Genomic DNA, 22,025 nt, shown 5'->3' with positions numbered 1-22,025 from the left:
ACATAAAAAGAAAAACATGTTAACACTCTAGAGACCACAATTTACGTTTGAAAGAATAAGTCAGAATGTTTGTCTTGATGACTTCCAGGAAATGTTTGAATCTGGGTCATGTGGTATCAAAAACTAAGTCATCCAGTCATCCAGTCAAATAAAAGGAAAAGCTTGTGAATACACTAGATGCCACTGTTGTGACTCAATCTTCATGAAACTTCGAAAGAATGTTTGCCTTAATGATTTCTAGGTCTCGTTTGACGCTGGGTAACGTGGGATCAAAAACTAGGTCACAAGGCCAGATCAAAGGAAAATATTGTTAACACTCTAGAGTCCACAATGTAAGTTTGGAACTCATGAGAATTTGCCAGAACGTTTGTCTTTATGATTTCTACAACAAATTTGAATCTGGGTCATGTGGGGTGAAAAACTAAGTCGTCCGGACAAATCAAAGAAAAGATTGATAACAGATGCCACGTTTAAAACCCTATCTTCATGAAACTTTGTCGAAATTATGATCTCTATGATCTTTGGCTTAAGTCTGAATCTGGGTCATGTGGGATTAAAATTTAGGTCACCGATCAAATCATAGGAAAATCTGATGAATATTCCAGATGCCACAGTTGTGACTCAAACGTCATGAAACTTATTCAGAATCTTTGCCCTAATGATTTCTAGGCCAACTTTGTTACTTGATCAGGTGGGATAAAAAAAAAAGTAGGCCACTAGGCCAGAACAAAAGAAAATCTTGGTAACATTCTAGAGACCACATTTTAAGTTCGAAACTCATGAGGATTCGTCAGAATGTTTGTCTTGAAGACTTTTAGGTCAAGTTCGAATTTGTGTCATGTGGGGTCATCGGTCAAATCGAAGGAAAAACATTTGAACATTCTAGAGACAGATCAAAGGAAAATCTTGTTAACACTCTAGAGACCAATATTTAAGTTTGAAACTCATGAGAATTGGTTAGATTGTTTGTCTTGATGACTTTTAGGTCAAGTTCGAAATTGTGTCACGTGGGGTCATCGGTCAGATCGAAGGAAAAACATTTGAACATTCTAGAGGCCACAGTAGTGACTCAATCTTCATGAAACTTGGTCAGAATGTTTGCCTTAACGATCTCTAGGCCAGACCTGAAACTGGGTTAGGTGGGATAAAAAAGTAGGCCACTAGGCCAAAACAAAAGAAAATCTTGTTAACATTCTAGAGACCACATTTTAAGTTCGAAACTCATGAGGATTCGTCAGAATGTCTGCCTTGAAGACGTCTAAGTCAGGTTTGAATCTGGGTCATGTGGTTTCAAAAACTAGGTCACTCGGTCAGATCAAAGGAAAAGATTGTGAACACTCTAGACGCCACAGTTGTGACCCAATCTTTATCAAACTTGGTCAGAATGCTTGCCTTTATGTTTTCTAGGCCAAATCTGAAACTGGTTAAATGTGGGATAAAAAAGTAGGCCACTAAGCCAAAACAAAAGATTAATCTTGTTAACACTCTAGAGACCACAGTTTAAGTTCGAAAATCAAGAGAATTAGTCAGAATGTTTGTCTCAAAGACTTCAAGGTCAAGTTTGAATCTGGGTCATGTGGTGTCAAAACTAGGTCACCCAGTCAAATTAAAGGTAAAGCTTGCGAACACTCTAGATGCCATTGTTGTGACTCAATATTCTTCATGGAACTTGAAAAGAATGTTTGTCTTGATGATTTCTAAAATCTGAAAAGTAGATCCTTCGGAAGCACCGAGGAGAAGGCAAACAGTGGAAATTGCAGACTAGGTTTGATTGAGTCTGTTCATGAGCAGAAATTGATAATGCAAAACTGCCCACGCCCCCTAAGCCATGCTTGAATTTGGTCAGGTGGGATAAAAACGTAGGCCAGATCAAAGGAAAATCTTGTTAACACTCAAGATACCATAATATTAGTTTTAAAATCATAGGAATTTGTTAGGATGTTTGTCTGGGTCATGTTGGGTCAAAAACTAGGTCACCATGTCAATTCGAAGTAAAACATAGTGAAAACTGTAGAGTACATAGTTGAAACTCTGTCCTCTTGAAACTTGGTCAGAATGTTTGTCTTAATGATCCCTGGGTCATGTTTGACACAAGATTATGTTGGATGAAAAACTAGGCCACTAGCCAGATCAAAGAAAAAGTTTTTGTTAACACTCTAGAGTCCACAGTTTAAGTTCAAATCTTATGAGAATTGGTCAAAATGTTTTATAGCTTACACTGAAGAAACATATGAAACTTAATTTATGTAACGGTTATTTGCTAAATAAAGAATTTAGCAGTATGTAAATTTTGATATTGGTCCGATTAAAAAAAAATCAGCGTTATGAAAGGCTTGAGGATACCTTTCATGTAGAATTAACTTATTGTCAGGCTTTACTTTATACCCTTATCTTATATTCATAGAATTCCACAGACAAAATGTTTATGAAATACATGCTTCTTCTAAAAATATATATCTAGGTTTGTTAAAGAGAATAAAAATCAATTTTTAGCTCGTCTTTTCGAAGAAAAAGTAGAGCTATTGCACTTACCCCAGCGTCGGCGTCGGCGTTGGTTAAAAGTTTTTATAAAGTCAAATATCTCTGTTACTATCAAATCTATTGACTTGAAACTTACAATAGTTATTTACTATCAAAGTCTACACCAGGAGAAACAATCCCCATAACTCTGATTTGAATTTTGCTGAAGTTATGCCCCATTTTGACTTAGAATTTTTGGTTAAAGTTTTTGATAACGTCAAATATCTCTGTTACTATCAAAGCTATTGACTTGCAACTTAAAATAGTTATTAACTATGAAAGTCTAAGAGAAATAATCCCCATAACTCTGGTTTTGAATTGTGATGGAATTATGCCCCTTTTGAATTTTTGGTGAAAGTTTTTGATAAAGTCAAATATCTCTTATGCTATCAAAGCCTTTGACTTGAAACTTAAAAAAGTTATTTACTATCAAAGTCAACACCAGGAGAAACAATCCCTATAACTCCTATTTGAATTTTGACATAGTTATACCCCTTTTTAACTTGGATTTTTTGTTAAAAGTTTTTGAAAACATCAAATATCTCTGTTACTATCAAAGCTATTGACATGAAACTTGAAATAGTTATTAACTGTCAAAGTCCACACCAGGAGAAACAATCCCCGTAGCTCTGTTTGAATTTTGACAAAGTTATGCCTCTTAAGTCAAGTATCTCTGTTACTACACCAGGAGAAACAGTCCTCATAACTCTGATTTGAATTATGACATAGTTATGCCTCTTTTTTAGCTTAGATTTTTATTAAGTCATGTATCTCTGTTACTATCAAAGCTATTGACTTGAAACTTGACTTGAAACTTAAAATAGTTATTTACTATCCAAGTCTACACCAGGAGAAACAATCCCCATAGCTCTGTTTGAATTTTAACAAAGTTATGCCCCTTTTTAACTTAGAAATTTTTGATCAAATATTTATAAAGTTTTTACTGGCAAAGCCCTGATTCAGAGTCAAGCACTGAGAAGAGTCGAGCACGCTGTTTTAAGGTCTTGTTTAAGACACCACCAAGCTGTTATTGGTCACAAATAAGTGTAAATACAATCAGGTGTAAAAATTTTGAACATATTCGTTACTTGATCAAAATCTGATTAACCACCTTTAAAGTTCACTAATGAAGTGATTGCTAATTCATTTGCAAAACAATATAAAATAGCAATTTTCTTTACAGATATGTGAAATTAATACTGATTCGTCTAATATGAATTAAGGAGGAGGAAAATGGCAACTGTAGACACTCAAAATCGTGTTTACCTTTTCCGTCTACAAGTGCTTATCATAGATGGAGGACTTCTAGTATTACGAAATATACTAGACCAGAAGCTCAACGCACAGAACATCTCTCTGAGTATATGCCTGAGTCAAGAAAAACCGACAATTACACGTCTGAAAGGACAGAAAACAATAACCCAAGTCCAATATGATCTGCTGTATCCGGCACCAGGTGGACAACCTCCATCGACGGCAGACTTTGACATTACGCTTATAATATGCCTTCTAAGGAATCTGAAATGTTGTGGTTTTAATCGAAAATTCAACTGGAATGTTATTCCGAATGCATCAGACAAATCAATTGAGGCCGACATCTACAGGCTCAAATTCTACAGAAATGAGGTTTTTTATATTCTTCCTTCTACGAATTTTAATTCTGACAGTTCAAGTTGAACTCTAGCTCTTAATTAGCCCACCATCATCAGATGGTGGGCTATTCAAATCACTCTGCGTCCGTGGTCCGTCGTCCTTCCGTCCGTCCGTCAGTCCGTCCGTCCTTCCGTCCGTTAACAATTTCTAACAATATCGCATCTCCTCAGAAACTACTGGGGGGATTTTAACCAAACTTTGTCAGAATGATGTATTGGTACCCTAGTTGTGTCCCCCTGAAAATCAGACTGGTTCAACAATTTTTTAGTGAGTTATGGCCCTTTGTTTATTTCTATAATTTACATAGATTTATATAGGGAAAAACTTTGAAAATCTTCTTGTCCAAAACCACAGAGCCTAGGGCTTTGATATTTGGTATGAAGCATCATCTAGTTGTCCTCTACCAAGATGATTCAAATTATTTCCCTGGGGTCTAATATGGCCCCGCCCCGGGGGTCACATGGTTTATATAGACTTATATAGGGAAAAACTTTGAAAAACCTCTTGTTCAAAACCACAGGGCCTAGGGCTTTGATATTTTGTATATGACATCATCTAGTGGTCTTCTACTAAGATTGTTCAAATTATCCCCCTAGGGTCAAATATGGCCCCGCCCCGGGGGTCACATGGTTAACATAGACTTATATAGGGAAAAACTTTGAAAATCTTCTTGTCCACACCACAAAGCCTAGGGCTTTGGCATTTGCAATGTAGCATCATCTAGTGGTTCTCTACCAAGTTTGTTCAAATTATCCCCCTAGGGTCAAATATGGCCCCGCCCTGGGGGGTCACATGGTTCATATAGACTTATATAGGGAAAAGATTTTAAAATCTTGTCAATAACCTACAACATTCAAATTTGGACCACATGTATGGTTTTGAGTGGCAAGATGAACCTTGACATGAGTTGACATTGATTTTGACCTAGTGACCTACTTTCACATTTCTGTAGCTACTGCCTTCAAATTTTGACCACATGCATAGTTTTGTGCACTGAAACAAACTTTGACCTTGACATTGACCTAGTGACCTACTTTCACATTTTTGAAGGTACAGGCTTCAAATTTGGACCACATGCATAGTTTCGTGTTCTGAAATGGAATTTGACCTTGATTTTGACCTACTGACCTACTTTCACATTTCTCAAGCTACAGCCTTCAAATTTTGACCACATGCATAGTTTTCTGCACCGAAACAAACTTTGACCTTTACATTGACCTAGTGACCTACTTTCACATTTTTGAAGGTACAGGCTTCAAATTTGGAACACATGCATAGTTCCGTGTTCCGAAATAAAATTTGACCTTGATTTTGACCTAGTGACCTTCTTTCACATTTCTCGAGCTACAGCCTTCAAATTTGGACCACTGGCATAGTTATGTGTACCGAAATGAACTTTGACCTTAAGATTGACCTAGTGGCCTACTTTCACATTTCTGTAGCTACAGGCTTCAAATTTAGACCACATGCATAGGATTGTGTACCGAAACAAACTTTGACCTTGACATTGACCTAGTGACCTACTTTCACATTTTTGAAGGTACAGGCTTTAAATTTGGACCACATGCATAAATTTGTGTTCTGAAGTGTAATTTGACCTTGATTTTGACCTAGTGACCTACTTTCACATTTCGTCCTTGAAATTGATCTAGTGACCTACTTTCACATTTCTCAAACTACAGCTTTCGAATTTGGACCACATGCACACTGTTGTGTACGGAAATGAAATTTGACCTTGAGCTAGTCAGTAAGTCGCGAAATTTGGAACACTAAAAAATGACACATTGGTGGGCGCCAAGATCACTCTGTGATCTCTTGTTATAAGCAGAAATATATTAAGATATTGTTAACAACTGAGAGTGTAGGTAATCTTAAAGTCTTTAAAATAAACATTTCGTGGCACCTCCTTGAAAATTAATAGGTTCGTTTTCAACTTTTAAAAGAGAGTAATTCATTTCTACGTTACCCTTTACTTTCAGATGAGTCATATATCGACAACAACAGGAATCAAGTTGAAAGATTTTCGTTTTAAATGGACTGCGATAGAACAGGTTAGAAAATAACAGATTTATTACATCCAAGCTGTGTAATATCGCTGTGTAATATCAACTAGTTCACTTACATCTTAACGGATTATATACTTCGTTATTATTTTTCCGGCTTCAGAACTGAGCTTTGAAAACCAATTCATAACATATATCTAAAAAGAGTTTCATTACAACATAGTGTCAATTTATATTCTAAAGATTGTCTTGCTTGTTTAGTTAGTAGTAATTGTTCGACTTCAGTTAAGTCTTCGTTTTGCCATTTAAACAAGAATAATATTATATTTGTGCCACAATGACAGCTCGCAGGCCAGTTTTCAGTTAATTAATCATCTGTTATTGACTTGGGTGAAAATTTGATGATTCTTACAAATGCTACCCATTTTATTTACATGTTTAGGTCATTGTTGGTACAAATTTCATAACGGTGGAATGTTCTCTCCTCTAAGTTTTGGCATGAATGACTTTGTGTTTACTATTATAACTGGTCAGATATAGCAAAGTTCTTAACAGAAATTGTTTTGACATACCTTAATTGCGTTGTTATTGTTCTCAGCGGATTTTTTATCAATTTGTCCGAAATGTTAACTTTTGTTTACATTGTCAACATATTGTTTTTGTTTTCAACTTAAGCTAAGAGAATCACAATCGAATGTTTTGTAAATCAGATTTAAATTTAATTATTTTGTATGTTTCAGTACTAGTTATTTATTTACGAAAATTCCCAATAGTGATTGATTTTATATCTTTTGTTTACGGTTATATGATTACATAATGACCGTTGTGATTATGAGAATATTCTGACATACTTGTAAACATGTTATTACGGTCAGATTTTGAGAAGTCTATATAATGCCTGTATAATTTACAAACGTTTTCACACTTACTGTTTGGTCATTTAGGAAGTTTTAACACACACAGGTTTACTGTTATATACATGTAGATCTTGTTTATTTGTGGATCGGATACATTAACAGACTTAGTCAAACAGAATAATTCAAATCTCCTCATGGATTTTATTTATTCTTTAACTGCCGTATTGGGAAATACGAATTTTTCTGGCACTTGGATTTAGAGTTATTATAAATTATACTGTCTGGTCTTTTTATATCACGGAGCCATTCTTTATGCATTATCGAAATCAACTTAAGCTATTTCTAGCGGGCGTGAGCGGTTTTATTATTTCTTAAAAACAGACTCAATAAAGTGATTCTGCAATATTTCTTTTTTGCTGCATTCTACGCTCCCAGGAAATCCTGGATGATATTAATTGTTTCACTTCAAAAGCTCAAGAAATGAAACTGCTCACTCTCCGAAAAGGTCATTATAAAATAAAAGAACGTTTCATTCCATTTCATACATGCAGATCCTTATGAGGTTAAACACTTCGGTGACAAAGCAGGTTCCAAACTTACAACAGACAATTGATGACATTAAAAAAAGTCCACTAGATCCAGCAGCAGAGGAAAGGATACAAAAAGAAGTGGATGAGTGGAGAAAACTTGAAAAAGGTGTAGAGGTCGATTTAAGACAAGTGAAAGAAGATGCTCAATCCACAAAGGAGGAGATGAGGCTTCAAGAGGGAAAAGTGAAAGAAATATACAAGCGCACATCAGAACATACAGAACGTATAAGGAGTACACAGAACAAGGTAGCTGATCTGGAGGTCGATTTAAGACAAGTGAAAGTAGATGATCAATACATAAAGGAAGAGGTGAAGCTTCAACAGGGAAAAGCTGAAGAAATATACAAGTGCACAACAGAAAATGCAGAACTTATAAGGGGCACACGAAACAAGGTAGCTGATCTTGAGGTCGATTTAAGACAAGTGAAAGTTGATGATCAATCCATAAAGGAAGAGGTGAAGCTCCAGCAGGGAAAAGTTGAAGAAATATACAAGTGCACATCAGAAAATACAGAACTTATAAGGGGCACACAAAACAAGGTAGCTGATCTTGAAAAACAAATAGCCAAAAGCAATGAATCAACACAAAAACAGAAAGGTAAAATCGGATTCTCAGTTTTATATTAATAGTAATAGTTGGTTAATTTCAATGTAAAATGTTAAAAGAATTCTGCTATGTTCAGTTATTTTAGAAAATTTACTGACAGCACAAATCGAGGGCTCTGAGCGAAACCAGTCTAAGTGTATTTAGAAATAGAATCAGATAGTCTAGTTTCATTCTGAGCCCTCGAAATGGTCTCTCAACGCAAAGGAATATACAAGAATTACGTGTATCTGATCGTTCAGTTGAGATTGTGAACATTTAACAACTGAATTGCCCTATAATTTGTAATGCATAATTAAAGTAACCGTAGTAATCTTACTTTAGTTGTAAGTTATTGGTTTATGAAATACTTAAAATGAAAATATGAATTCGATGTAACAATAAATACTATTAGTTTCTCATTCAGTCATTGTACCTTGGTGTCTGCCCTTGACGACGAGACTTTCTTTTATTATTGTCTATTACATTATAACGTGCACATAAAGTATATATCTGAGAAAATGTGTAATTAGGTTTACCTGAACTTATTACAGAACAAGAAGAGACGAGTACACAAGAATCAGCAGCAACAAGTAAGTGTTCAGTATTTCAGTATTGTTTTTGACTCAATCAGGCCGAGTCTGCTATGACTTTGCTTGTTTGCATTCTATGCTTCCAAAGGATCTCTTTACAGACTTTATTATTAATAATTCTTGCTGAAGTGTCGTGACTACTAAGGTAAAAGTACCCCATGGCTTTTTTTAATTATTACGTTCGCATTTGTACAGCTCGTTTAAATGTGTCATCCGTGTTGTTGTACTTATATAATGGATTGACCCAGTTTATAGGTTGGTCAGGACTACGATATGTATTGTATTTTGCCATCGAAATATTTTTATAAAATGCGTCTTCCCTTTCTGTTTGGATCCGTCCATGTTTACAAACACGTATGTTTATTTTATGGACTTTACATCTAACACTTAAGAACGTAAACATACTGCATTTATAAGTGTTTCTTGTCTCAGGTGTCGGCCCGGTACAATTTCTCCTTCTTTGCTGTAAAGTAAAACAAGCACTTTGGACATGGATTGTGAATTTCGCAACAAGATTGCAGCATTGACAGCTCTTTATTTCTGAAGAGCAATATTACTCCAGTCAATATATCACAGAAAAACACCACCATCAACGATGAACTTTTTTTGCTACACATCAAAGAATCTAGTCCATGTTTAAACTTCCCACTGACATCTGTCACGGCCACCAGTCTGGTGTAGTTTTTTTAATCCTTCCGCACAGAAATGTAATCCTGAAAAACACATAAAACAACAGTTAAAGACATCAGAAATGACAAAAAAATGTACACAGTATCAATAAATACATTAGGAATATAACATGTCAAAGTAGGGATAGCATTAAATTGGAAACTTCAAAATTTCAAAGAACTACTTTCTAGGATACCCTCAGCAAATCTGGACATATAATGTTCACTCCTCAAACTCCCGTAACTAAACGAGTGTTCCCCGTACCAATGCGTTAGTCTATTTTTAGAATGATATCATTGTCTATTTTTGGTTTCTAATATTTTGTTTTGCGCGTTTAGGACACTAAATACATGGCTATAAATCACACACGTAACATTATGGAAAAAGTATAATTATCTATACGGGAATTGAACTCAAGCACGGTAATTGCACAAAAGCAATATATAATACACTTGTGACTATCTGACGACCCGTTTAAATTTCATTATTATCTCTTCCCCTCCCCCTCTCTGGGTGAGACATATTGTTTTTGCCCTGTCCGTCCGTCCGTACGTCACACTTCATTTTCGATCAATAACTGGAGAACCATTTGATCTAGAACCTTCAAACTTCATAGGGTTGTAGGGCTGCTGGAGTAGACGACCCCTATTGTTTTTTGGGGTCACCCCATCAAAGGTCAAGGTCACAGGGGCCTGAACATTGAAAACCATTTCCGATATGAGGGTACCTGACTTCAGTTGACTTACATTTCACTGCATACTATCCAACACCCCTTTTTCTTATCGTTTTCTTGAAGCAGCTGTATGGATATCTTGTGGAAAATAGGTGTACGACGGAGTGAAAATCTAGAAACTGTTACAAAATTGTTCTGAAGTAGCTGAATTTTATATGAAACAAAGAACAATTTCTTTTATTGCAGGGTTTTTTCTAGCTAATTTGGGAACATAGCCTATACCCCCTAAATTGGGAATTTTGACGCATAAATGTTCCAAATTAGGAAATGTTTAGTCCCATAGGATATAGTTAAGATGTGTTTAAGCACTTTCTTATACACTTGTTTCACATTGTACAACCTTTCACATACTGTCATTACACAATTGTCCATAATTTGGTAAATGTTTGTGCAATTTTGATGATTTTTTTTTTTCAGAATGTAGATTGGGAATTTTTGCACTCATTTTGGGAAAAATACATACTTTTTGGCATTGGGAATATAGCCGAATAACGGCTATAAAAACGGCCGACAAAACCTGTATTAGTATACAGCCTTATAGTAATACATGTTCGAAACGTTTTTCCAGGAGGATCTGAAGAAGCAGTAAAAAGGAAAACCCCTAATGTATTCAAAAGATTGTTTTTAAGAAGAGGCAGGGAAATGGAAGGTAAGTTACCTTTTGATGATTGTCTTGATGATTTCTATGTCAAGTTCGAATCTGGGTCATGAGGGGTCAAAACCTAGGTCACCCGGTCAAGTCAAAGATAAAGCTTTTGAACATTTTAGAGGTCACATTTGTGGCTCGGTCTTTCTGAAACTTGGTCAGAATGTTTGTCTTGTTGATCTCTAGGTCAAGTTTGAAACTGGGTCATGTGGGATTAAAAACTAGGTACGTAGGCCAGATCAAAGGAAAGCTTGTGAACAATCTAGAGGCCACAGTTTGACCCAGTATTTACGAAACGTAGTCGGAATGTTTTTCTTGATGATTTCTACGCCAAGTTTGAATCCGGTCATGTGGAATCAAAAACTAGGTCACCTGATCAGATAAAAAGAAAAGATTATGAACACTCTGAAGGTCACATTTGTGACTCTATCTTTATGAAACTTGGTCAGAATGTTTGTTCTGATGACCTTTATGTCAAGTTTGAAACTGGGTTATGTGGGGTCAAAAGCTAAGTCAGTAGGCCAGATCAAAGGAAAAGCTTGTCAACACTTTTGAGACAACAATTTTAGTTTGAAACTCAGGAGAATTAGTCAGAATGTTTGTTTAGAAAATTTCTAGGTCAGCTTCGAATCTGGGTCATGTCGGATCAAACTCTAGTTTATCCGGTCAAATTAAAGGAAATGGCTTATGAACACTTATGAGGCCAAAGTTGTGACCTAATCTATTTGAAACTTGGCCAGAATGTCTATCTTGATGATTTCTAGTGAAACTGGGTTAAAAATCTAGGTCAATAGGCCAGATCAAAGGAAAAGCTTGTGAACACTCAAGAGGCCACAGTTGTGACTCAGTCATTCCGAAATTTGGTCAGAATATATGTCTTGATGGTCCCTAGGTCAAGTTAGAATCTGGGTCATGTGGGTCAAAAACTAGGTCAGTATGCCGGATCAAAGGAAAAGCTTGTGAATACTCTAGAGCTCACAGTTGTGACCCAATATTTATGAACCTTTCTCAGAATGTTTGCCTTGGTGATCATAAGAGCAGTAATGAAATTGGGTCAGTTGTGGTTAAAAACTAGGTCAGTTGACCAGATTAAAGGAACAACTTCTGAACACTCAGTAGGTCACAATTGTGACTCAATCGTTATGAAACTAGGTCAAACTGTTTGTCTTGATAATCTCTAGGTCAAGTTTGAAACTGGGTCATGTTGGGTTAAAAACTATGTCACCTAGTCAAATCAAAGAAAAAGCTTGTGAACACTCTGGCGGTCGCAATCTTAATGAAAGTTGGTCAGAATGTCTTGATGATCTTTAGGTCAAAATCGAAACTGGGTCATGTGGGGGTCAAAAACTAGGTCAGTAGGCCAGATCAACTCTGGTGAGCGATATAGGGCCATCATGACCCTCTTATAGATTATACCTTAAAACGGCACAAAGATGACCATGTTCGTTCATTATTGCGTCGCAGTTAAATTTGATAAAATAGTTTAATATGTACTCATATATTTTCAAGCTACAGTTTTGTTACTTTCATCAATGTGTGCTTAATAAAAGTAATTACGATGCTATATAGCATTTGTTCCTTTGAATGGCAAATTGCAGGAAAGAAGAAAGAAAGGAAGAAAGAAAGACTAGGTTTTTAAAAAAATAATAATCTTTAGATAAAATAGAATATTTGTCAAATTTATTAAAAAAACAAACTGTTGCCAAGGTTTTATATACCCGAAAAAGATCATTTTTAATTACATTTTAGAAGAGTAGTAACTTTGGCCCATTTTAAAAGCATAATTTCTATTTTTGGTTGCGGGTTTTATCCCGCTACCAAAGTTAAAGTGTATTTCTGACAATCATTCCGAATCACTTCCAAAGGATGTTCATATGCTACACAAAATAGTCCTATTCAAGAACAATGCGGATGAATTATCAATGAACAGCAGTTCTTTTTCAACCTGTATCCACTCACACTGACCATTTAAATTATATACATATATGTAAAATCTGTCAATGATAAGGTATTCCAGCCCATGGTTACATCACAAGCTGGGTCAGGCAGAGTTCATCTTAGATATGAGGCACATTAAATTTGTATTTGTTTCTCGTTCATGTATATTCTTAGACTGGCATTTAAACAAAAAATATATCTACCAAAACACGCAACCATCAGACATTTCAAGGCTTTGATTTATAAGCTAATCGTACCCTACAGAGCTATATAGGATAGTGTGCACTGTAGCACGATCACAATTGACACATACATGATCTATTATTTTGCATTTTAGCACATTTATACACAATCAACGGGATATGAGTTTTGCATTACAACTTTGGAATATTTAGAGATAAAAAAGCATATTAACAAGCACACCACCCGATTACAAAAAAAAAATGTTTCTATGTTTTGTTTTTTAGTTATTGATTTTAGCCCTTGCAAACATGTGTTGGCATTTAGATTTGTTATATTTCGATCTCTTCAGTCAGATCGTTTAGCACGACGTTTATGTTGTTTCATTTTTTAGCTTACATATTTCGGCCTGGGTGGTTCCAATATTTTCGCTTTACAAGCATAGGGTATTGTTTAATCACTCTTTGGATATGTTGCCTGTTTTTTAAATCTATCTTTTGGCAGTTTCTGTGATACGCAGGCTCCATATAACACAGATCCTCCCTTTTTAGTTTTTCCCATTGTTTTAGGGCAAAGCCTATCGGAAAGGGATTAAGACTGCATAAAATACACGTTGAGTCTGGTTCGTATCTTTTAATATCACTGACGTTACATATCAATACAACGGACGTGACGACATAAACGTAACGTAATGCGGAAGACGTCACGTAAAGAAAGGCGGCAAATGAACGTCAATACTTTACATACTGGGGGCCGCGAAAGTAATAAGGATATCTATAGTTCTTCTGAAGGTCTCTTTGTGGTTCTAGTATTTTATATCACTATTCCTTTATCAAAAGTTCTCTTTTTGGCACTTAAACAGCCACAGTTACTTAATGAAATAGCACAAATTTCTAAAATTGCAATGTCTTTGTATACTGTTTGCCACGCGAATCTTTTACTGATATCTGGAAAATTCACTTCATTTCCAACAGATACAATTTCACTATGGGTCTGTTCGTAATACCGTTACTCGTTCTTATTTTGGCTGCTCTAGTATATCCGTTATTTCCGTAAATTAGTTCTTGCACGACCGCAAGCTTCCATTGGGAACGGGGAGATTCATCATGAATTTGGACGACATCTCCAACGTTTATCTTCTGCTCGTTGATTCCCGTCGTCTGGTGATGTTCTCGTAAGGCGGTGAGGTACTCGTGGCGCCACCTATCTCTGAAATGCTGTACGATCTTCTGCTGAAGTCTGGCTTGTCGAGATAAGTCAACACCACTGTTAAGGTTAGTATTCGTCGCTGAATCATCTGTAGAGTTCTGGTACGGTAACATAGTTAATCTTCGGCCGTAGAGAAGGTGAGCTGGAGCCAGGGGTTCTGGATCTGACGAACCGGATGTTACATATGTGAGTGGCCTGTCATTCATCACTGTTTCTATCTCTGTGACGACTGTCTGTAATGCCTCGAAACTGATGTAGGATCGGCCCAGTATCTTCTTCAGTGTTGATTTTGTGCGACCAATTAAGACGTTCCCACCAGCCGCCGTACCATGTAGCACATTTCGGGATGAACATCCACTGGGTACCTTTCATGCTAAGAGCGTCTTGTACTGTCTGGGATTCGAACAGGCGTTGTATATGGTTGGAGGCTGCAACAAATGTGGAGGCGTTGTCTGAAATCATTAGTGTGGGAACGGATCCATGGCTGGTGAATCGTCTGAACGCTTGCAGGAAGGCCTCTTCGGAAAGGTTGGGTACAAGTTCCAAATGCACGGCTCTGGTGGACGCACACGTGAAGAGGCAGATATATAGTTTGGACTCGTTGTTGGAACTATCTCGAACGTAGAGAGCTCCGGAGAAATCTACACCAGTTACAGTGAATGGTGATGCGTCTTCTACCCTGTATTGCGGTAATGGAGGTGGGTCTGGGGCTGAGTATGCCTTCCCTTCTATTCTACGGCAAACAAGACATCTACGAAGTATTGTACGAACACTCTGACGTATGGAAGGTATCAAATACCTCTGGTGAAGGTAAGTAATTACTGAGTTCTGTCCTGCATGAAGAAGTCTCTTGTGGACGTCGGCAACAAGGAGTCGGGTAAGTGGATCTTTGGTCGGTATTAGATATGGGAATTTAGTCTTTTCATCAAGGTCTGCATTGTGGATTCTCCCTCCACATCGAAGGAAACCATCTTCATCAAGAAAGAGTCGTAACTGTTTCACAATCACAAGTCGGGTCTGACTGGGTCTTGAACGAACTGTTCTCAGGTTTGCAATCTCTTCCTGGTAAGTATTATGTTGGCAGCTGTGTAGTAAGACTTTCTCTGCTTTCTGTAGTTCACTAGTTATCAGTTGATCATGATGTGGGTAGGTTTTCTCTCTGCATTTATTTATGAACCGTAGTACATACGCTGTCACTCATTGAAGCTTCGTGTACTTGCTGAATTTACTTACGTCAATAACGTTACGTAACTCTGTACGCGATTCTGGTGAATATTGTGGCGATTGTCTCCCTTGTTCATACTCTATTGAATCACTCGATACCGTTGTCATCATAGTCGCATCGTTAGTATGCCATGTTGGCCAATTTAATGGTTTGGTTATCCAGGAAGGACCATTCATCCAGATCTTGCTGTTGGTAAACTGTGTCGCTGATATACCGCGTGTCATTAAGTCAGCGGGGTTGTCTTGGGTGGGGCAGTATTTCCAATTCCGGGAACAGGTAAGTTGTTGAATCACTTCAACCCGATTTTTCACAAATCGCTTCAATGATTTGGTGGTTTGTAGCCAATGTAGAACAATCTAGGAGTCAGACCACAGGTAGGTATTATTTTAACCAATACTGCATGAAGACTGGAGATGGCTGGCTAAGCGTGAACCCACCACAGCTGCCATAAGTTCTAGGCGGGGTAACGTAAGTTTCTTCAATGGAGCTACACGGGTCTTTGCCATAACAAAGGTAGACTGGTTTGATGTACACAGGTAGGCTGTAGCACCATATGATTAGGTACTAGCGTCGACGAAAATATGTAGAGACATCTCTTCTGTTGTATTGACACGGTCGTCTGCTGCACATGGATCTCTGAAGTAGTATCTGGAAACCTTGGTGTTCATGACGTTGAGGTCTGTCACAAGTGCTGACCATTTCTCATAAACGTGCTTAGGTAAGACTGTATCCCAGGAGTACTTCTGTTGCCAAAGTTCTTGTAGTAGGATTTTTGCTCTAACGGTAACTGGACTCAATCAGCCAAGCAGGTCGTAGATACGGGACGAATGTTGAAGAATTTCGTTTTGTGATCACATCTGTAACGGGGACTAGTTTTGCAGAAAACATCATTTCGTCTGTAACTGTATTCCATAACATACCAAGTACTTTCGTGGTGTCGTCTGCTTCAAGCACTTTCTCTGACGTAGCTAGGTTCCTCATTTGTTGACTGTTTGAGCTCCATGACCGAAGGTTGAAACCAGCTTTTAGCATGAGATTTCGTGCGTAACGATAATATTTGAGTGTATCCGATTCTTCGGGAAAGCTTGTCAATATATTGTCAACATACAGGTCTCTCTTAAGGATCTAGCATATCCAGTTGTTGTTGTCTTGGAGATGCTTCAGAATCGTCGAATTAAGTATGAAGGGGGAACAGGTAGCACCAAATAACACAGCCTTAAATCTGTAGGTTTCTAGGGAACTATCTGGGTCGGTAGGGTCACTTAACCACAGAAATCTCGTGTAATCACGATCCCTCTCGTCTAATCTCACGTGTAGAGATGCCTTTTCGATGTCTGTAGATATGACGTATTTGTGAAGTCTGAATCGCACCAAAATACTGGTCAAATTGTTCAGTAACGGGGGAGTAGATTCTAAGCAATCATTCAAACTTGGCTGGTTCCGGGATTCTCTGCAGCTACAATCGTACACTATACGAATGGGTGTTTCATGCTGGGGAATATAATGGCCATCTTGGGAGGCTATCTCTGAGTCTGGGACTTTTTCTATGAAATCTCTGCGAACTTGTTCTTTTATGATTTTGCCGTACTTATTAAGTAGGTGTGGCTCCTGACGTAGGAGGTGAATCGTTTTCTCTGTGCGTCGTTTCGTTATGAAGTAACTGGAGGGTAAGGGAGGATGATCTAGTTTCCATGGCAACATGGTGGAATAACATCCATCTTCGAACTTGATTGCAGTGGTCTGGTAAGTCTGTAGGTATTCTGTACTGGATGGATCCTCTTCTGGTGTAATACCCATGGACTCAAGTTTCCAGAAGCGCTCTAACTCGTGGCCATCTGATGGTGAGGTAAGCACATTCATTATGTGACTAGTGGGCGTATTCGTAGGTGAACTCGGGATTGGACCGGATAGGAGGTATCCAGTCTTGGAGCTTACTGCGGTAGGTCCATTTCCGCGTACTGTTCTATCTTCCAATAGTGGTTTGCGTCTATCAACTAGGAAATTTCTTTTAATTCGTCATCTGTGATTGGGTGGGCTAACTTAAGTCCTCGTAGATAGGGTAAGTCTTTCACATCACGCTGTAGGTTACGTAATGGTACTGCAATGGTTGGCAAAACAAGGACCTTGATGGCTGTCTTCCTTCCGGAATCAGTTACTAGGTATACAGTGGACGTATCCATGAAGTGTACATTCTGGTTCGAGTCTCCAAAGGACGTCAGATGAATTATCTCGGGATTTCCACGGGGTAAATGTAGTTCGTCGGCTAAATTTTCTGTAATAAATGGGCGTTGAGCTCCCTCTTCAAAAAGAATTGTGGCGTCAACTCTGAACTGCTGGTTGCACACTGGGGCGATGGCTGTCTTCAATAGTACACTGCGTCGAAGACTGGAGTATGGCTATGGCTTGTTGGTTTCTCTGTTGATCTGAGGTTGTTGGGGCTGTAGGGACTGTGGGAGCTGTCGGCTGGGCAGATTTCCGGTCACATATACTGGTGTGGTGTTTCCGTTGGCATCTGCGACATCGAAAGTTGGATCGGCACTTTGACACTTGATGACTACCAAGACAGTTAAAACACAATTGTTTATTCTTGACTTGCCATTACGGGACTGGTTAGTAGTTACCTTGGTACAGTCGATCGGGGAATGCTGTTCACTGCAAAACACACAGGCTTTCTTTTCAGTAGCTGCAGGGTTTCTCATATCCAAACTTCTTGGGAGTCTTTGTTTACCTCTACTTCCGGTGAAATAAGACGCGATAACTCGAGGGTTGTCATGTACTTACGGTATGACGGACTGACCTGCGTCTGTGACGGTAATTACTTTATAGATCGCCTTCCGAAGTTCTGCTAGAGTCCATCCAACGTTTCCGTGTTGTCTTGTTAAATTTTTGCGTACTTCCGCAGGAAGTTTACTGATAATGACTGGAATGAGTAGCGAGCCGTAAGTCTCTTGAAATTGTCCGATTGATCTAGACCGCGGATGTAGGACTCTAACTGGTCGTAGTAACTCTGGAGGCTGGGTAACGTGTTGATAGGACGTGGTTGTTCTAACAGGGCTTGCATGTAGGCTTGTATAATCTTATGGACCTGACCGAATCTCTCATGTAATAAGCTGACTGCTCTCTCGTAGTTTGCGTTCGTCAAAGCGAATCCTGCTATAGTATTAGCGGCGGGACCTTTTAACTGGGCTTTTAGGTAATTAAACTTCTGGATATCAGTAAGAGAGCGGTTAGTATGTACTGCTGACTCATAACTGTCCCAAAATGTCTGCCATTGTAATAGATCTCCAGAAAATATCGGAAGCGATAATTTTGGTAATGTACGCGGATGAGAAAAGGTTGAACTTACAGTCTGTTGTAATGTCTCTGTATACTGTTTGTCACGCGAATCTTTTACTGATAACTGGAAAAGTCCCTTCATAATCCAATGGATACAATTTCACTATGGGTCTATTCGTAATATCGTTACTCGTTCTTATTTTGGCTGCTCTGGTATACTTACAGTCTGTCGCGATGTCTGTATAGCGGGAAATACCAGTAACGTCTGCTCAGGTCGCATGATATCTGTCTCTGAAACGAAGCCCTCTGAACGTCTGTATTCCTTGAACATGTTAATCTGGATCTCTAAGTTCAGGTGATATTCGTCGGCCTCTATCATCTCTGTCCCGATCTCCTCTGGGTGAAGTAGCTCTAGAATCTTCTGATCTGACTCTCTCACACACTCCTGTTTCTTCTGAATGTTGTTCAATATCGCATTGAAGATCGTCGGTGTCGGCTCTTCTTTTGCAGCTTCAGTGCGTTGTAAATACTGACGTATAATTCGACGATGGCCTTCTCTGATTGACTTGTAAGTTTCCATCTCTATGAAATTTGTTTACGGCACCAATATCGGAAAGGGATTAAGACTCCATAAATACACGTTGTGTGTGGTTCGTACCTTTTAATATCACTAACGTTACATATCAATACAACGGACGTGACGTCATAAACGTAACGTAATGTGGAAGACGTCACGTAAAGAAAGGCGGCAAATGAACGTCAATACTTTACAAAGCCGTCATTTTATCTTGGGACCATACGCCGTTTTTCATGGAAATGCACTCTGTGCATCATTAAAGGTTCCATGTGCACCGCCGTATGACTACATCTGCGGATGTTTCTCTCTTGATTTCTGGTACTTATATGATGCGTAAATGCTGAGTTCAACTCATATAGATTTTAAGACTGAATAATGCTTAAACCGGTGCTAGGGGGGCGTGGGCAGTGTTGCATTTTACATTACTGCTCATGAACAGACTCAATCAAACCGAGTCTGCAATTTTCACTGTTTGCCTTGTTCTTGGTGCTTCCGAGGGATCTACTTTTCAGATTTTATTTACCTCACTACAGCGGGTGTGTTAGGTACTCGAAAATGCATCTCTCTGAATGGTAAGTTAGAGCTTAGAACACCTAATGTATGGTGATGTCATGATAAAGTTATGAATACAAAATTCTCGTAGATCTATAATCGGCATTAAAACCATGTACGTATTAAAACTACTAGGGAATGTGCTTCGACCCTTACTAGTCATTTGACGAGGCAAATAAATGGGGTCATCTTTCAGTAGGGCCCCAAAGAAAAGAAAAAATATAAAACCAAGTTGCGTCTTCTTAACATTTTGAAATAAAAACTCAGTAGCTTATTCATTGTTGATAGAGACAGATACGACCCATTGATAATATTTACGAAATATTTACGCCCGTTTCCTACTGACATATCATTAAAGGGTATAATTAATTCGAAAGAAACATTATTTTAAAACTAGTCGGCCCTTTGAAAATCGCCGGTAAATTCGTGATGTTTTCGTCCTCAAATATTCACGTAACGACATACTATTTCTACCCGGATAGTTATAGCGAAAGACTGCAATGAAACCATTGAGACAATTCAAATTAAGTTTGTAAAATCTCAGTTTTTAATATTTTGTATCTTTAACAAAACACGCATGTTGTATGAGACATATTACTACAGTGGATTAGTTCGACTAATTAATCTACAGCTGAAAACAAGACTTAATACATTCTGAAGATCATAATATATGCTGATATTGGAGAAATTTGTACTTCTTTTTATTGTTTTGAAAATTTAATTTAAGGTATTAAATAACCCTTGATATAGTACCTCCATTTTGAAGAGTATTCAATTCCTACCAGCTGAAATTGTTCAGGGGCGCGTATGTAGGTTCAAGCCTCACTGGATCCATTTTCCTCTTATTTTCCTTTTTTCCTGGTAAGCTTTTTTTCAAGACATTTTATTGATTTACTGTAAGAAAAGCGGAAAGATTTCATTTGGTAAGCAGTTTCTTGCTGTTCAGATGTAACTTACCCTAAGAGCAAAAGGGGCAGAGTTAGACATCTTTGAATACTGAGTTACATGCGGTAAAAATTCTCTATTTTGCCTTTACCCTTTAGATTACATATTGTGGAAAATTGTAGGTAGGTTTTACTTCTGCGTCAAGATTATTAGCTCGACTATTCGAAGAGTAGTCTAGCTATTCTACCCACCCAGTCGCCGGCGTCACACCTTGGTTAAGTTTTTGCATGCAAGTACATACAGCTATCATTTAAAGGCATATAGCTTTGAAACTTATTTTTTTCTTTTTCTAGGTCAATTACCAATCTCACTGGGCCAAGTTCCATAACCCTGACATGTATTTTGAGCAAATTATGCCCCCTTTTGGACTTAGAAAATTCTGGTTAAAGTTTTACATGCAAGTTACTATCTCCAAAACAAATGCAGATATTGAATTGAAACTACACATGTGTCTTAGGGGTTATAAAACTAGTTGATAGCGTCAAGTACCATAACTCTGACCTGCATTTTAGCCAAATTATACCCCCATTGGACTAAGAAAATCCTGATTAAAGTTTTGCGTGAAAGTACTTACAGCTATTACATTATCTCCAGAACTAATGCAGATATTGAATTGAAACTTCACATGTGCCTTCGGGGTTATAAAACTAGTTGATAGCATCAAGTCCCATAACGCTGATATGCATTTTGGTCAAATTATGTCCCCTTTTGAACTTAAACTCTTTTGATATTTAACATTATGGGTAATATTAATCCTGCTTCTGGGACAATATTTCGAATAGTCGAGCTTAACTGTCTTACGGACAGCTTTTAATTTTTAATGAAGTGAGCAAACTTTAAAACTACCCAACATGACTCGGTCATATCTTTAGCTCACCTGTCACGTAGGGTGAGTTTTTGTAATCGCCCTTAGTCCGTCGTCCGTCCGTCGTCCGTCCACAATTACTTGTCTGCACAATAGTGGTTTCATTTGTGATTTTATTTTAACCAAACTTGCACATAACTTGTATCACTATAAGATCTTGGTTCCTTTCTTGAACTGGCCAGATCACATTATAGATTCCAGTGTTATGGTCCCTGAAAGGGCCAAAATAAGCTATTTTGACCTTTTCTGCACAATAGTAGCTTTATTTATTATTTGATTTTTACCAAACTTGCACACAACTTGTATCACCATAAGATCTTGGTTCTTTTCTTGAACTGGCCAGATCCCATTATGGATTCCAGAGTTATGGCCCCTGAAAGGGCCAAAAGTAGCTATTTTGACCTTGTCTGC

General features: G+C 37.9%; 1 protein-coding gene across 1 annotated transcript in view; it reads left to right on the top strand.

Moving 5' to 3' along the window:
* The window catches only part of LOC128548044 (uncharacterized), a 56,126-nt gene that overhangs the window by 21,053 nt on the left and 13,048 nt on the right, over window positions 1-22,025 (top strand). The window contains exons 2-6 of the mRNA XM_053522336.1: window positions 3,704-4,146; window positions 6,153-6,224; window positions 7,585-8,221; window positions 8,761-8,799; window positions 10,770-10,850. Coding sequence (XP_053378311.1) covers window positions 3,754-4,146; window positions 6,153-6,224; window positions 7,585-8,221; window positions 8,761-8,799; window positions 10,770-10,850 — 1,222 coding nt within the window. The 5' untranslated portion in view covers window positions 3,704-3,753. The remainder of the gene's footprint in view (window positions 1-3,703; window positions 4,147-6,152; window positions 6,225-7,584; window positions 8,222-8,760; window positions 8,800-10,769; window positions 10,851-22,025) is intronic.

The sequence above is a fragment of the Mercenaria mercenaria genome, chromosome 13, assembly GCF_021730395.1.
Source record: "Mercenaria mercenaria strain notata chromosome 13, MADL_Memer_1, whole genome shotgun sequence".
Taxonomy (NCBI): Eukaryota; Metazoa; Mollusca; class Bivalvia; order Venerida; family Veneridae; genus Mercenaria; species Mercenaria mercenaria.
This window is presented reverse-complemented; position numbering and strand designations above follow the sequence as displayed.